The sequence below is a fragment of the Carcharodon carcharias genome, chromosome 13 (assembly GCF_017639515.1).
Source record: "Carcharodon carcharias isolate sCarCar2 chromosome 13, sCarCar2.pri, whole genome shotgun sequence".
NCBI classification, from domain to species: domain Eukaryota; kingdom Metazoa; phylum Chordata; class Chondrichthyes; order Lamniformes; family Lamnidae; genus Carcharodon; species Carcharodon carcharias.
In genome coordinates this window covers 95,396,153-95,414,283 of record NC_054479.1, presented here as the reverse complement: position 1 = coordinate 95,414,283, position 18,131 = coordinate 95,396,153, and the positions used below count along the sequence as shown (strand labels likewise).

Genomic DNA, 18,131 nt, shown 5'->3' with positions numbered 1-18,131 from the left:
ATTAGCTGTGAATTGGTGGGAGGCTAGGAATGAACAAACTTGACTTATCATCGTTCCTTCACTGTTGTTGTGCCAAAATCCTAGAACTCCCTCCCTAACAGCATTGTGGGTGTACCTATGTCAGATGGACTGTAATGGTTCAAGAAGGTGGCTCAACACCACATTCTCAGGGGGCATTTATGGATGGGCAACAAATCTTGCATTGCCAGTGATGCCCGCATCCCATGCAAAAAATTATTTTGGAAATTGTAGTATGGTTGTGTAGCAGTTATATTACTCAACCAGAGGCATGGTCTTATTAACTCAGAGAATTTGTGTTTAAGTTCCACTATGGTAATATGAGAATTTGAATTCAGCTATATCAAATAAAATAATATGGAAACAAAAATCTGGTACCATAGATCCATAGATCATGGCGTATAAGTTGATCTGATCTATAGGATGGCCCTATTTTCTTGGCACCAAAAATCATACTTAGATCTATAAGTTGATGCCCCTTTTCTGCTAACACATGCTAAAATTGCATTAAGACTCAGCCTCAATTTTTCACTTCATAAATGCACGTTTTACTCACATTATAAGTCGGCACATGGGATCAAGCGGGCGAAATGAGCCATGTTGCCAAAAAGATGCACGTGAGATTAAGACGTGCCCACACAGAGCAGACCATGCATGGTGAGTGACAAACATAAACGGGTCGCCCTGTAAAAAGAATGAAGCGTGAAGCTGGTTTTGTGCTAATGCCTTGACATTGCTAACGTGTCAAATAACTGCTGCAGCGAAAGAGTTTGGTATTAGTGAAAAACTGCTGTAAGAATGGAAGAAGAAACCCGCCCTGAAGAAGATGCCTGAGACCAAATGTACCATGAGAAAGGGACCAGCCGCTGGTCTGATCTTGAGAAGCATGTATCGGAATGGGTCTTCGAAAATTGTCAGAATGGTTACATTGTCACTAGAAATGCAATGCATATCGATGTGCTGAAGTGTACCAAATCAAACCCTGAGTCCAGCGAAGATTTCAGAGCAACAGTTAGCTGGTGCAGCTGCTTTATGGATCTAAATTGTCTATTGTTGTGGCAGAAGACCAAGGTTGCTCAGAGACTAGAAGACCTTGATGCCAAGATTACTTTACGTGGATGCAGAAGAAATGAATTTGACAGTTTTAAAAATATTTGGATTGTGCTTTAAATGTATCCTTGTAGAATTAATTTATTCAATAAAATGTGTCACACTGGTTTAATTTGAATTACCCATATGATGTTTTTCTTCACATTTCAAAATGGCGACCACACACACCAATACTGGTGGTTCACATTTTATACTTGGTGCATAAGTCAACCCCCATTTTTGGAAGGATTTTTTGAAGCTTCAAAGGTAAAGATATATATTGCAATCTCCGGCATCTATTTTGGAACATATCTTTGGTGAAAGACAAAATATTCTGGATGCTGAAAACCTGAAACAAAAATAGACAATGCTGGAATTACTCAGTGAAGGTCAGACAGCAACTGTGAAGAGAGAAACATTTTGTATGAAAGGTCATTTTTACTTCACATTGGTAAAACATCTTTTGATAGATTTTGAAATGCAGTGTTGAACTGCCCAGAACTGTTCCCAATACTCCAGATGTGGCCTGCCCAATGTTTTGTACAAATTCAGTATCATTTCCTTGTTTTTATATTCACTAACACAATGAATAGAAAGAGGAAAAGATATGCATTTATATAGCATATTTCAACATCAGGACTGACTTTTACAGACATCAGAATAATTGTAGCACAGACAGAGGCCGCTCAGCCCATCCTGTCTGTGCTGGCTCTCCAAACAGGAACATTTCATTTCATGCCATTCACCCACCTTCCTCCTGTGGCCCTGCAAATTCTTCCTTCTCAAATGATAAACCAATTTCCTCTTGAATGCCTTGATTGAACCTGCCTCCACCACACCTTGAGTCAATGCATTTCCAGATCCTAACCACTCGCTGCGAGAAAAAGATTTTCCTCATGTTGCCACTGCTTCTTTTGCCAATTACCTTAAATCTGTGCCCTCTGGTTCTCGATCCTTCCACATGGGAACAGCTCCTCCCTAGCTACTCTGTCTACAAATCCTTGTGATTTTGAATACCTCTCTCTAATCTCCTCTCAACCTTCTCCACTCCAAGGAAAACAGTCCCAACTTCTACAAACTATCCACGTAACTGAAGTTCCTCATCCCTGGGACCCTTCTTGTGAATCTTTGCTGCACCCTCTCTAATGGCTTTACATCCTTCCTAAAGTGTGGCACCCAGAGCTGGACACAGTATTTCAATACTCATTTAAGTACTTTTGAAATGTCATCACTGCTGCAATGTAGGGGCAAAATATAAAACACAAAATTTCATGTGTGTCTTGTTATCTCCATTACAAACTTTAAGGGTCTATTTTCCACACCCTTGAGTTTTTACTCTTTCTTTACTCTATTAGGAAGCTTAATGTTTAGTGTATACTTGCTGTCATTGATCTAAATGCAGGACTTCATCTTCACCTTTTCATCCACTCCAATAATTGATTGTGGTCCTCCTGAGATCTTTTGTATTCTTTCTCAATATTTGCTGTGCCTTGGGTTGCCAACTGTGATTAAATGTATTCCTGGAGGTTTCATCACGTGACTTGCTCCCCGCCCCAGTCAGCCAACACGTCCATCCTTATGCAACACACCAATTGGAAAGCAAAAAGACGCTCAACCCAATTGGATGGTGCTTGACTGTCAGCCAAGCAACCTTCCAACCACCGCCTCCAACCACACCACCACCCCCGTCATTTTCAATATTTTAGTACCTGGTAAAAATTTTCAAAGAAAATTAGAAAAAGAATATTAATGGCCCTATTAACTTTTTGTCCAGGGTTGCATACAGCAGTGTCCTGGAGGCTGACCTTCAATTCCTTAAGACTCCAGGCCAATCCTGGAAAGATGGCAACATAGTATTTGTGCCCCTTAATTTTATATCATGGATAAACTTTAACATCATTCATCGTGTCTCTATCCCAAACGTATGGATGGAAAGCAAACAAAAAAAATCCCAGCATCGACCCTGAGGACACGCCTATAACTTGAAGCTGGGAGAAAAAAATCTCTCCTCTGTTTCATGGGATGCTGCAGTTGACACGCCCCAGCAGAGCCAGTTCTTCAGTATCACGTCGACTTACCCCACACACTCTCAACGAAGTTACGAGCAGAGAGTCCGGGTATCGGAGTAGTAGAGCCGGGGCAACAGCAGCGCTCAGAGGTGGGTTAATATGAATATGCAACAAGGAAGGAACAAATCGTTCTTTAATTGTCGAATGCAATCCTTCCAATTTGCTTGTTTTCGGTGTCTGTGTGAAGGTTTAAAGTGGCTCAGTGTTTTTATAAATTTCCTGCTTTTCTGGCTACAGTTCAAAAGTACTTCATTGACTGCAAAGCCCGGTAGTCGTGAAAGGTACTATATAAATAGTTTAACATATATTAAACTTTATTTTAGAAAACTTTTTTTTAAATTCTATTTTTTCCACATTTTTTCTAGTGTTCACTCCTGAAATGTTCGAGTTGATTGACAGCGAGGTTTTTCTCGCCTATTCCACCTACGGCACCATCGTGCTTGGCCTAAATAGCCAAGTGGTTATGGTACTGGGTTTATAACCCCAAGATCAAGAGTTCAAATCTCACAATGGCAAACCATGCAACAATGTAACTTCATCTGAAACAGATGGAAACGGGTTTGTACTTGCAAGAGTTTGGCTGTGATGTGCTCACTTTCTTGCTTGGCCTGAATAGCCAAGTGGTTATGGTACTGGGTTTGTAACCCCAAGATCAAGAGTTCAAATCTCACAATGGCAAACTATGAAACAATGTAACTTCATCTGAAACAGATGGAAACAGGTTTACTCAAAAAGAGTATCAAGAGTTCAAATCTCACAATGGCAAACTATGAAACAATGTAACTTCATCTGAAACAGATGGAAACAGGTTTGTACTCGAAAGAGTTACGGCACCATCGTTGTGCTGAAAATGCTGTTCATGGGACCCCTGACAGACTATTTCAGGGTGACTCCTAAGGCAAGACTCAACAGCCAGATTTAGAGGAACTGAATGAAAATGGCATCTAGCTCCCCCGCCCCACTCCCAAAATCACCCTTATTGCTCATTTTAGCTATTTCCTAAAATTGGATTCTGGCATGGGTTTTGCATGCTGGGACAGCACCAGGCACATCTAACTTGAAGCTGCAATATTGGGCCACCCAGCTCTTCTTCGGCAGTTCATCTGGAGTGAGGATAACTTGCTTCCACTCTGTTGCGATGGGTTTTGAGATAAGTCCAACGTGCAATATGTAGACTCGGTCAAATGCGGGTTTTGTTTGAAGGATCGGGTAGATGGGTTGTCTAGGGGTTTGTGCACTCTCTCCAATGCCGCGACATCATCTCTGCACAATGAAGCCTTTCAATGTGTTTAGTACCTTCCTGAATGAATCTTCTCCATTTTGATCACTCACACAAGCCAGGGACTCCCGTGAGTTGATGGGAATATTTGATCTCTTCAGGAATGCTTTGAGGACATCCCGGAGGCATTTCCACTGACCTCCTGGGAGTTGTCTGCCCTGCCTGAGTTCCAATGTGAACTGCTGCCCGAGAGGCCTGGTGTCATACAAGTGGTAAGTCCTGCCCAGCAGAGCTGGTTTTGAGTGATTAGCGCTTGATGCTGGACATGTTGCTTTGGGCGAGGACTCTGCTGTTGGATTATCTTTTTTGCCACTGAATTTGCAGGATCTTGTAAAGGCAGCAAAGGTGGTATTTCGCCAATGTTTTGAAGTGCCTGCTGCAGGTCATCCAAGTCCCTGAAGTACACTGGCTTGTGGGGATTAATGCTATCCTGCAAACCATGGCCTTAGTCTCAGGTTTGAGATCCTAGTCCTTAAATACACTTTTCCTCAGCCAGCTGAATGTTGAACTGGTATGGATGTTGCTGGCAAGGGCAGGCATTTATTGCCATTCCCCAACTGCCCTTGAAAATAAGGTTTTTTGTGGGGGGTTGGGGGGGCACCTTCTTGAACCACTGCAGTCTGTGTTCTGATCAATTATCATATTTCGTGCCAGAGCTAAAACCTCCATCTGCACCTTATTTATGCATATATTAACAGATCCCCTTAGTCTTTTTTTATTCTTTCATGGGATGTGGGCATTGCTGGCAAGGCCAGCATTTGTTGCCCATCCCTAATTGCCCTTGAATTGACTTTGCTAGGTCATTTCAGAGAGCAGTTAAGAGTCAACCACATTGCTGTGGTTCTGGAGTCACATGTAGGCCAGACCAGGTGAGGATGGCAGATTTCCTTCCCTAAAGGGCATTAGAGAAGTGGACTTCCGGTAATGTTGTTCATGGTAAGGCAGATCATACACAGTTTTATGATGAACAATCTATTAAATAGGGTCAATATTTACATCTTTATATGTCCCCGTTCAATTTGGGTGAAGTGACTTGCTGGGGTGGAGCTGTGTTTGACCTGGCATGTCCTTTTAAAGCTGTTGCTATCCACTGCTTGTGAGGAAAAGTTCTACACAGGTGCAAAAGGTCAGTTAGAGACTAATTGCAGGTGTTTAGGAAAGTTTGTACCTCGATTGTAGCTGCTCTTAAAATCTCAGCTCTTTTTACATAAGGACATAACAGTATAAAAAAAATAGGAGCATTAGTAGGCCATTTAGTCCCTCAAGCCTGCTCCACCACTCAGTAAGATCATGGCTGATCACCACTTTATTGTCTGATCCCCTTGATCTTTGATTCCCTTGTAGATCAAAAATCTGTCTAACGATGGGGCTGGAAGATTAGTTTATTAAGTGAATAAGATGCTTATATGTTTAGCATGCACCATAAGAAATGTATGTGCAATACGGTTGGATTTTTATGGTGGTGATTCAGACAGTAAGTTGTCTTCAGAAATGGATCCCGGTGAGTTTCTGTGTTCTATGAGCTGAAAACTGGATTTCTTCCAAGAGACAACAGAAATTTAGCGTAAATTAATATTTGCACGTCACAAGAAATGGTTATACTCTGGAGACCAGTCTGCTTACATTTCGGTATGGCCCAGTCCACCAGCAAATAACAATTTACAACCAATTTATGAACAGGCATTTGTCAGTCTTGAAGATGCCAGGGCTCATGGTGCAAAGGATGAAGAAACCAAGAACAAATATATGCAGATTGATCCCAGTGTCGAGCATGTGAAAAGGTGAGGCTTGACATGGTGTTGAAAAAAAAAGTGACTTCATTGTAACCATTCTTATTTCCATTATGTTGCTTTCCTGTTTTTCATGCCCACAATTAGTCTCATTTTGTGGACATCAAGATGATTGCAAACTCATAGTTGTTTAGCACCTATTTAGTATATATTCAAGGAATACTAGATGCTTTGTTAGCATTATTCATCTAAGAAATGTTTGATAGACTATAATAAAGCATGTAACTTACATTGGATTATCAGGTTGAAGGATTGAAATCTTTTACATCCTGAACAGGCGTTTCATGTGTTTGATATGTAGGTAAGTTCTGGTTGGCATTTTCTGGGTCCCTTTTTGGTAACTTGTTTTGGCTGGTGGCAGACTCTTGAGTGAAAAGCAGTGGAATTGAATAATAGTGAGTTAAATTAGTTATACTAGTTGAGTTGGCTTTTGTGTTAAGTTGGTCTCCACTGAAGGTTATGGGGTTTAGTGTATATGTAGGAGAAACCAGTACTTGTGAAAAATAACCACTGCCATCTGCCCTAATGCCTTCTCCTTTGGCTCAGCGTGATTTATTTTCTTTTGTCACTGCTGTGAAGCACCTTAGGGTGTTTCACTGTGTTAAAGGTGCTATATAAATGCAAATTGGTGCAGCAGCTATGGGAAGGTGTGGCTATGCTTTCCTCAAGAAGCTGACAAAGTTGACTAGCTGTTATAATTTTTGAACTTCGTATGGAGTTGAGAGGTAAATATGGATGCTATTTCCATGGGAGAAGCTATTTGAGGTTTAAACAACCGATAAATGTTCAGGGATCTTCAAGATGGTAGTGACTTTCCAGTGAGATACAGCCCTTAAGAGTGATGTGCCCTTCATGCTTGTAATAATTCTATTAAGACAAATTTTCATTCTGCTATTGCCTTAGTGAAATCTCAAACTGAGGAATGCTCTTCTGACTTGTTTTATAGTCTGGGTATTGTATTAACTTACCGCTATTCCTTGCTGTTCCATCCCATTAAGCACCTTGCTGATCTCCAGTTTGCAGATCGGATGAAATAACTCCACCTGAAACCCAAAGCTGTCCTCTGTATTATCAGACCGAGGAAAGGATTTTCAGATCCGGCCAGGGGCTCGGAGAGAGATGGACAGGGCCTAGAAATGCTGGTGCCGGCTGGCATGCCAATTTGCTGCACTGTTCCTGTCTGCCGTTTTGGAGGAGGTGGGTTTGGGGCCGACAGGTCTACTCTCCCCATGAGGTGGGTAGCCAATTAGGCTCGTTAAGAGCCTTATTAACTCTAAAAGAGGCTGACTGAGGATGTTTTCCAAACTGGTGGGGATGGATTAGGTGCCTGGAAGTGGGCACCTGGAGGTGGGGAACCTGGTGGCAGACACCTGGTGTTGTGGTGCCAGCGATCCAGGGAGGTTTTGTGGCCCTTCCTCCTTCCCTCACTGACTGGATGCAAGAGCAGACACATCCGAGAGTCCTGCTGGCTTTTTAAATGGTTTTTATTACATCATTTTTTGACTTTCAATTTTAAATTTCATGCCTTTTTTTTGGAGTTTTGTGTCTTCAACAGGTTTTTTTTTAACCAGTTTGTATTTGCATAGACTGTCAAGTCAACCTTGCCCTTAACCATTCAATAGCTGAGTGGAGGACATTGTGTATATTAATTAGGGAACCAGGTAGCCCTTGCCAATGGACACAGCCTACAAGTGCATGGCCTATGGGGACGCTGTGGCATTGTGGTATTTTCACTGGACTGGTAATCCTACACCAGGAACCCAGGTTCGAATCCCACCACAACAGCTGGTGAAATTTAAATTCAGTAAAAAAAAAATCTGGAATTAAAAGTCTCATGGTGACCATGAAACCATTGCTGATTGTTGTGAAAACCCATCTGGTTCACTAATGCTCTTTAGGGAAGGAAATCTGCCATCCTTACCTGGCCTGGCCTACATGTGACTCCAATAATGTGGTTGACTCTTAAATGCCCTCTGAAAAAGGGGCAAGTTAGGGATGGGCAATAAATACTGGAAGGCACATCCCATGAACGAAAGAAAATATATTTTCTTACTGTCCACAGCAGCAAAGCAAAATGTCACAAAGGTCCCACTTATAGTCATTTGCAGTACAGCTGATCATTCTGCAATTAAAGTGGTTGGACTTTACCTACAGGTGGCTCAAAAGATCAAAACCAAGGATCTTTACTGTGTGATCCATCACTAAGTAGGCATTGGTTATGTTTGAAGTTCTTTCTTGCGAACCAGTAAATCAACTGGAAGTAACGTCCAGGCTCCTTAGTGGAATTCTTTAAACAGGGCACCTTGAGCTCAGATCGTGGATTGAATGCCAGTTTAAACTAGGTAGATGCGATAGATTTTGCACCTTAAGGAGCAGGTTCTGCAAAGTGGCCTCTTGCCTAATGTCAGAGGGAGAATTATGAACAGGACCATCATTCAGGCCTGGTTGTTTGGTCTGATAATATCTAATATACACTAGGATGAAATTTTACGGTCCCCTGCTCATGGGTTTGAGGGCAGGGGCTTGCAATGCAGTATGTGGCCTGCACAGGAGCCTACCTGCCCGCCCTTTCTCCCATTTTACAGGGGCGGTGGAAGTGTTGGGAAACCCATCTGCCCTTGAACCTATTGAGGCCCTTAAGATTTTTTTTTCGATCATGGGATGCGGGCGCCACTAGCTAGGCCAGCATTTATTGCCCATTCCTAATTGTCCTTGAGAAGGGCAATAAATGCTGGTCTGACCAGTGATGCCTACATCCCATGAATGAGTGAAAAAAAAAATGGCAGGGGAGGCCCACACTGGTTGGATAGCCTGGCAGCTTTTGCTGCATGGGCTGGTGTCAGGCAAGGGGTGGGGAGAACTGCTTTAGGGATCTCCTGTGCCTACCAGAGGCATTCCTCCTACAAGGTCATACACCCAGCCACCAACACCCCCCCAACCCCGGCTAATGAAACCCAGTCCCCCATTCCCTTGCTGGGCCTGCCAGCCAGGCCCCCCGAGTACCCCTGGACCTACCTGAAATCCGGCATCCATAACTATCTACTCTTTCAGCTCTGACTGTAGCCTTAGCAGTAATCACTGCTCGAGCCTGGTGCTGTTGGGCCTACAGAACTACTGGCCAACCTGATTGGTCAGCAGCCCTCTAAGGTGGGACTTCCTCCCCAAAGAGGGGCAGAAGTCTTGCCCTCAGACAACAAATGCCCTGTGGAGCATTAATTGACTGTGGAGCAGCCGGGATCGGTGGGGTTGCATTCTCTGTTTACTCTTCAGGAGGTGGGGCAGTGACCCCCACCATCTGAAAAGTTCTGCCCCTGGTTTCATTCAACAGAGGATCTCCTAATCCTGTGCGAGCAGAGTTGAAGCACACTGGGGAGCAGCACTTGAAACAGAATAATACATGGCAATCCTAGAGTTTGACTCTTTGTGCTTTGTGTTCCTAAGTTGAAGCAGCTAGTCTTCTGATCAAATTGTTTCTTGCCCAACAGGAATGAGGACACTTCAAAGGCTAATTTAAGAGACTGAGCCCTTGTGCAGTGATTAAATGTGGTTTGCATGCCTCTACTATTCATTTCAGTGTTACTAATACTAAACTGGAAGATTAATATTAGATTTTCTCCAATAATTGGGTTGTAGTCACGATATGAGAAACAAACCTGGCAAGGTTTGGAGCTCTTCAATCAAGACTTTTACCATTTTTAGTATATGTAAGTATGGGGAATTCATCATTAAGCAATGATTAAAGTGGTTGATACAGATTGTAGACATATAAACACCATCTGTTTTTTCTAAAACCAATTGCCCAAATTTGTTGTATGTCATTTCACCAGTTTATTAGAGTTTTTAAAGAATATGTTTATATTTTGGTAAGGGACGGTAAACGAAGGCACCCCACAATATCATCCTTTGTAATGGGCTGAATTGATGATATTCATCAGTGAATCAGTCGGCAGAGTTCTGGGACCAGGTTATTTTGAATAGGCCACACGTTGATCTGAGAGACCTGCCCAGAAAAAAAATCTAACCTAGGCCAGTGCTATTTGCCTGACTACAGCCCCACTCTTAAAGCCCCACGTGTTGTGATCACTGTACTAATAGAGTCCATGTAAAACAAAGCCAATGGTCCTATAACTGATTAAATACCAGCTGAGGAGATGAATAATATAACATCCTTTGTACCAGTTACCTTATTGCACAGTACATTCTTTCTGCAGTTGTTTAGGCTTCAAGCTTGAGAACCTGTCGACTCCCCAGTTGCTTTAATTCTACATTTTGCCAGTGTGATGATTCCGCAATCAAATATTAAATCTAACTTTTCATTGATGTATCAATTCTATTTTCCAGTATTAAGTTGCACTTTGGTAATTGATTTCATATTTCTTCAGTGTTAAGAATGGAATTGTTAACTTCTGTTTGTACAAAGCAATTCTTAGTGTTTGATGTTTGTTTCTGCTCCCTGCAGATGTCATCAGAATGACCTGGAGAACATAGTTCCATTCATGGGAATCGGTCTGTTGTACACCCTCACTGGCCCTGACCTGAGTACAGCTTTACTGCACTTCAGAATCTTTGCTGGCTCCAGGATCTTCCACAGCATCGCTTATCTGGTTCCTCTTCCCCAGCCATCTCGAGGTTTGAGTTGTTTAGTTGGTATGGGCGTGACCTTTTCAATGGCTTATAGAGTGCTGAAGATAGTAATGCACCTTTGAGTGGAAGCAACGATTGGTACCACAGCATTTTTTTCAATTTTTCCCCCATGCCATGCTTGCATTTATTGAAATCTGTTGTGATTAAGCGATTAAAATGTGTTTAATTATTGAAAATGAAGGGGTAAGGGAGGACAAAGTGAAAAAACTTGCCCTTTAAGCCACATTTAACTTTTTGTGTGTATGTGTGACTAGCTGGTGGCAATTTTTTGTCTTTTGTTCAAGTGAAAAAAAAACCTGCTTTTATATTGTAGTTTTTGGGACTTGGGTATTTGTTGACCAGCTCCTAGAGTTCATACTGTTATATCAGTTATATCACTCGTGGATGTGGTTTTACTTGTGGGGCCACAGAAAATGGATTTAATGCTAAGTCAACAATTGGCTTACAACTGGTAAGCTTACGAAATTCAAATCGAGTCCATCCAGTATCAGCACATGTATAGTTCGAATCTGGCACCAGAATGAGTCAGTATTCATAGGTTAAGAGCTAAGGTTGAAGCCTAGTCACCTAAAGGTGCAGAACTTGCTTTTTGGGAACCTGACCCCCTAATGTGTCCGATATTTAAAATGTTTTCATTCTTTGCTGCTTTGGTGATTCACTTTGCAGGAAGATAACGACTGTGTGAGGTTCCCTTGCGAAAACCATACTTTCACACACCTATGACTGCATCTAGGATCAGAAAAGTCACCTTAATGTAAATGTGGAGAGCAGAGGCAGGGATCCTATTTTCCCACAAACCAAATGACAGAGACAGCAAATGCACAATAGTTAAAAACGTAGTACCTTGTAAACGCTAGTGCTGTTGATGGTTTGTCATTTTAGCTTGGTTGTGAATTTATATTCCTAGCAACAACCTCCATTGTCAGAAATTGCCATAAAAATAGTGAACTTGGATGAGTGTACTATGAACCCTCAATTTAAATACTAAACGATCCTTCTCAATTTGAATAAAAACAGTTGTGGCACAATTTGTTGGATTAACACTGGTGTTAGTTTAGCCAACTCAAATTTGTTATTCTAACAATGTACAAAACACCTGGCAATTCACGTAGTATTATAAGAAGCTAGTGCAAATTAACTTCTATATGAAGCATTTCTTTGAACTTTTTTACAGGTAGCCTATTGCTATCCTGTTCTTTAAAGGAGTTTACAGTGAAAATGTCTAACGGGCAGGTAGTGCAGTTTCAGTGGTAGTGTTACTGACAAAGCTTATGACCCTCAGTGTTACTGCTCAGTACTTTAGAGGGGAGGTGGCCAGTATGCTCTCTGTTACTTAGAGATGGCAGCTGAGGGAACAATATGGTGTGGTGCTGGTCTGGGCTGGTAGTGGTAGATGGCGGCGTGGCCCCGATTGGGTTCACGCCCACCCCCACACAACCCCCCCAATGGAGGGAAATTTCTGGCCTTAGTGGATCTCTTGAAAATTTATACATTTACTAATGAACAAATAATGTGCACAGTATACTAAACCTTCCACATTTATTATGAGGGAATGATGATTACAAGGGAATAGCTGGTCAAAACGTTTGAAGGAGGTAAGTATGATAGTTTCCACAGTAAAATTCTGTTCATGAAACAATTATCACAGGTTCCTCTACTACATGTTAGAAATGCTGAGAACATAATGGTCTTGGTGATGAGTGGAGGGAGAACCTGATGAGTAGAAATGTTCTGTAACTGTCACAAGGTACGGTGGGTTTACATAATAAGTAGTTTAGGCCATCCTAGATGATGCCTGTATCTGACCTCTGTTCCACTCTTCTTCCCTCCCCCCCCCACCCTCCGCTAACCCTCCTCCATCCCCAACCGAAGGAAAGAAAGATGGGCCTGGATTCTTGCTGCAGATCACCACTCAGCAACTTCTGTTAGAAATGCTTGTGTGTGAAAATTGAGCCAGGATGGAATTGAATGTGATGTTACCATGGTTGTATAGCTGCTAGCACTCGTGGTTAACATGAGTGAGGGAGGATGGGACTGTCACCCAACAGAATGGCCGGAAGTAAAAACAAACAATGCTTAAGGCATCTATTCAGTTGTAATGGAACAATTTTTTACTTAAAGTCAAAACTTGTTTATTGGTGTTGTGGGTTGCGAATGAGATCTGCCAATTTTAATAACTATTTAAATATTTGTTTTAAAGGGAAAAGTGTTTTCTGTACTTGCAACAATTTTTCTTACAGTCACACATCTCTCAATGTATTCCACTGTTTTCGTATTAATAAACACTTGAAGTAAATCTATTTTGTTGTGGTCGTCTTTTAATAAACTGGGCCCTACCTTTTTAGCTGAGTTTACTTGGGTACCAGTGGAAAAAATGTCGGACTGCAAATTTAGTTCAACACAGGGTTCTTAAGTGGCAATGGTGGATGGGCTTATTATGAAGAGAAGTGATAGTGAGCTATTAGAAAGCTGAAAGCATAACCTGATTCTGAATTATGATTTGCTAAAGATGCTAAAATTTATTCTAGTGTAATTAGTTTATTGATTGTATTTCACTTAATTTTTAATTTGTTTTACCCAACTCATGGTGGTTGGCAGCATTCTATAACAGTGTCCACCAAACCCCCATTAAAACATTTGTGGTAATCATTTAAACAGAAAACTTTAGGATAAAGAAATTGAAGATAGGTTCCAGGAACAAGCTCTAATGTTCAGTGAAGCATTGGTAAGATTACCTGTAGATTATTACTTAGTCTTAATCACAAAGGTACTGAGGTGTTGGGATTCAGTGAAAAGAGTAATAGTATTTTCTCCAAAAATGTCCAGAAACTTTGATCTGCTACCTGGCATTTTTAAAATGGAATTGTACTTCCAATGGATATAGTACAAACTGTTCAAAGGAGGTCTCATACCACTTGAATGCTGTGTGTCCTGGGCTGCTTGCACTATTGAATTTCTGCTATAATTGATGGGGATAAGCTCGATTAAATTCAAACAAAGGTCCCAGAGTTTGAAATTATAAAGTTAGCCTGCAATTGTCCCTGATGGTTCATCTAATAGCCTTGAGTGGTCAAAATAATGTCCGCTAAATCAGGTCCAGGAGAATTGCTAGTGGGCAGTTTTCAAATTCCCATTTCATTATCTGAGTATCTCTTGTAGTTGTTTTATATTGTTGAGTAGTGGTGAATTTCCCCAACATGAGTAGTGTCTGTGTGAAAAAGAGGGCTTTACATTTATACAATATATTGTTGTGTATTCTTGTCTAGTCTTCAAGGAGTGAACTGTGGAATTTTGAGTAAAGCTTACTGAATTTTTCATAAAGTGCCTGTTCCCTAACACCTTATTTCAATAAATTACTTATGAATTATGGTTTGAGAGTTTAGTTTTACTATTATTCTCCTTCATAAGATATTGCATCCTCTGCAACAGTCAATATATTGAAATCATTAAAAAAATCTCTTGCACACATATGTGGCCTTCCTATGTTCAAAGCCTTACTTCCTATCATTACTATTTTTATATCATCCTTTATATTCACGTTTATAATAGAAATTATCTAATTAAAGTCATCGTCTGGAATTGCACAATAAGCCACCAGGTACGTGTACATTTTCTTATCCCAACAAATTGTTCAAAGCGGACTAAAAGTTGCATCGCAGTTTAGCCAGGCCATAAACAAATACAAACTAAGCATCAGGTTTATTTCTGGAGGGACAGAATTGACAAGTAGGGAGGCAATGCTAAACTTGTGAACCTTGGTTAGACCATGTTGGAGTACTGTGGAGTTCTGGTTGTTATATTATAAAATGTGTTATGGCAGGTGGATGGTAAATGCCAAGCTGCTCAAAACCCAGAGGGGAACTTGAAGCAGCTGCTACAACTATTTGCAATTTGTATTTATTTCGAGATGCGGCCTTTGAATTCAGTAAAAAGGCCACCGAGGCTTAGAGGTTTTTTTTACAAAACTAAATTAAACATTTATTAATAAAAGAAAAGATTGCAAGCCCGTACATATGTCTACAAATTACTGCTATAATAACTTCTAAATCCCCTAATTTATCTAACTCCCAGTTACACCTCAGTTTAGGCAACAGTAAAACATACAGATTTAAATAGACCCAGGCAAATCACAGACCCAGGCAAAGCACACACCCTGGGAAGTCAAATTCAAAGGGAGCTTTTTGTCAGCTTTGGTTCCTTGTAAACAGCTAATTTGAGCCTTTTTCTACTTGTGTTAGATCTTAAAAATGCCCCTCCTTGCAGACTGCCTTCTCTCCTTTATACATATGTGCTCCATTGAGTGCAAATCCCCATTGTTTCACTGAGTCTTTGGACTTTACCTCTCTAATAATAAAAATCTGTCATAGTACCAAATTTGCCAGTGATCTTTGGGAAAAATAACCTTAACTTCTAACTAGGTGAAACATTTCACCCCCTCTTTGGAATTCAGGCTACTGTGATTTATTTAAAAATGCGAATGTTCCCTTTACACCTCACGTTCTAAAACTTCCTCCATGTTTACCTAGCTTCTCCTTACATCAAAGCCTTCAGACCAGCTGTCTCTAATTCAGTTAAGTCCCACACAAACAGACACACACACACATCCATGGACACAGACCGTACTATAACTCGACAATAAATTCCAAATAATATAATGAAACTTATATATTCCTGACAAAAGGATGTATAGGCAGTAGAGAGGGTGCAAAGAAGATTTACAAGGATGATACCAGAAATGGGTGGGTATACATATTGGAAAAGGATTGCCAGGCCAGGTCTCTTCTCTCTTGGGGAAAAAAAAGGCTGAGGGGTGACCCAATAGACATTTCTAAAATCATAAAAGATTTGATAGAATGGATACAGAGAGAATGTTTCCTCTTGCGGGGAAGAGCACAACTAGAGGCCATCATTATATGTATCAACACCTAAAAATCCAATAGGAAATTCAGAAGAAAATCCTATATCCAAATAGTACCACAGGGAGTGGTTGAAGCGAATAGTATAAATGTATTTAAGGGGAAACTGGACAAGCATAAGAGAGAGAATGGAATAAAGGGTTATGATGATAGATTTAGATGAGAAAATATGGGAGGAGGCTCTAGTGGAGTATAAACATCAGCAGAGGTGGCTGGGCCAAATGGCCTGTTTCTGTGTCGTATATCCATGCTCTGAAAACATTTTAGTTGATTTTTTTCAGTAACTGAAATTGCTGATGTCTCCAAAGGTTTCAACAAAGTAAGTATCGCTGCATCCAATTTCACCAACATTTAATGATGAAATTATAAATTAATCTGTTGAACTTTTTTTTCGTATTTTAATGCCTTCAATTTTTTTACCTAAATGTCTTTGCTTCTCTTCAAAAGCTGGGCTTTGCTTTGATAATTTTGCCCAGATTTGTTTCACTGCTGAATTTTGACTGTGTTGTCTGAGAACATGGAGTGTGGCTAATTTCCCAGGGTGCATTGGTATTGTTGCATCAGCCACGTATGAAGGAATGTCTTTTCTTGAGATTCTAGAAGATTCTGATTGTTTAGAAATCATTTGAGGAAAGGTTAGAGCTCAAATTTCAAAAGCTTTTCATGAGGTAAGATTTGTATTGAGACTTTTAGGTAGAGTTTGTATTCATGAAAAATAAATAGAATACTTATTACACATGTATGTTGCTTTTGTTTTGTGCATTCACCTGCGAGAAATCGATTTCCTCATGTTAATGGTTCAGCTTCCTGCACAAAATGCGCCAGTTTAATTTGAAATTTGATTAGTTGTTTCACTTGTGGTGTTGAGAGTTAGAGAAGTAAATGTTCTAATTGCTTATACTGGGAAACTAAGGGCTGGATTTTCAGGTTCTGAAATAGGCTGGAACTGAGGGGAAGGTGGCCAGGCAAATGGTGGTGACATAGTGCATTTGGGGTGTCCCATCTCCGTTCCCAGTGTCGTCAAATTTTCATGAGGCATGGTGGGAGACGGTGAGGAATTTGGACCTGTGAACTCACCTGTGCTCCTAAGCAGGCTAATTAAGGTAATTGAGAGCTTGTTAAAAGTTTGTCTCTATCAATGGTTTGCATTTTCCTGGAGGTGGCCAGTTTTTTGGGGCTGCCTGCTTCAGCCCAGCCAAAGGCAGGTGTGAGCCATATCGAGGGTGAGTTATGGTAGCCAGAAAAGTTTCAAATGTGAGTGTTCATGATTTTCATAGGCTAAAAGGCATACTCCTTTGAAATTAACATAGCAGACGCCCATTGTAGGTCAGGGAAGGAGTCAGCATTAAGAACTTTGCCAATGACATTGCATGGGCACCAGAGCAGTGGGCAAGGCTAATCGGACTCCACCTGGGCACCAGGAATGGTGCAGCTGGAAATGAGTGCTGCACCCTCAGAAAGCGAGGTCATTAGAGATGAAGAGCAGCAGCCTGCACAGGAAGGCGGAGTGCCAGGCATCAGGAGGCCAGAGGAGAGGGATGAGGCATACAAAGGAGAGGGCGACACTACCCTGAGCACAGGAGCTATAGACAGAGACAAAACTACCTGGACAGGACTGAGAACCAGTTCTGAAGGAGACTGTGAATCTATAGGCAGATGGTCAGAGATATCTGTACCCTCATCAGTGTGGACCTCTGCATTAGCTCACAGCCAGCTGCACACTGGTGCATTACCTAGGTGACAGATGCCCCCTTCACTAAGGCTGGAAAACCTATCAGAATCACAACTGGGACATGGCAGGCTGCGAGGGCACAGGGTCTGGTGCTTGGAACTTCGGGTGGTGCCATCCAATATTCTCTTGCAAGGGTCTCTATCTATCATTGTGATGGTCTGCTGTGCTCTCCATAACATGGCCCTTTAGAGAGGTGTGGACCTTGAGGACAGTGAGGCTTAGAAGAAGCCAATTTAGTGGGGCAGGATGTAAGAGCAAAGGAGGAATTAGAGGCAGTGGGAGATGGTGCTGAATACAGAGGTGCCCCTGCTGCATGATAACATCTGTGACCCTGCTAGAGGAGGACCTTTCTCCTCTCCCTCATGGGTGCCATGCCTCTGACTCCAACGTGATATCTTGCTTCCCTGTGGCAATGTAGAAGGCTTTGGCACAAGCTTGCTCCGTCAGGCCAGCCAGCAACTTAGTGGTGGCTGTCATGAATGTGTGTATGAGTCCTCCTCCACTTCATCTTACCCACCACTGTTCTTGCCCCTATTAGCTTCAATTGGACAGGAAAACCATCTCCATATCAATTAAGGGGCTCGCCTCCATGAA

The 18,131-nt window shown here is 41.5% G+C and overlaps 1 protein-coding gene across 1 annotated transcript; it reads left to right on the top strand.

The window, feature by feature from the left end:
- The first annotated feature begins 3,555 nt into the window (after window positions 1-3,555).
- LOC121285972 (microsomal glutathione S-transferase 1-like) lies at window positions 3,556-13,176 on the top strand. The gene is made up of 4 exons (XM_041202966.1): window positions 3,556-3,612; window positions 4,000-4,074; window positions 6,136-6,236; window positions 10,705-13,176. The coding sequence occupies exons 1-4, from the start codon at window positions 3,556-3,558 to the stop codon at window positions 10,949-10,951; spliced, it is 480 nt and encodes a 159-aa protein (XP_041058900.1). The 3' UTR covers window positions 10,952-13,176.
- Window positions 13,177-18,131: the final 4,955 nt, after the last annotated feature.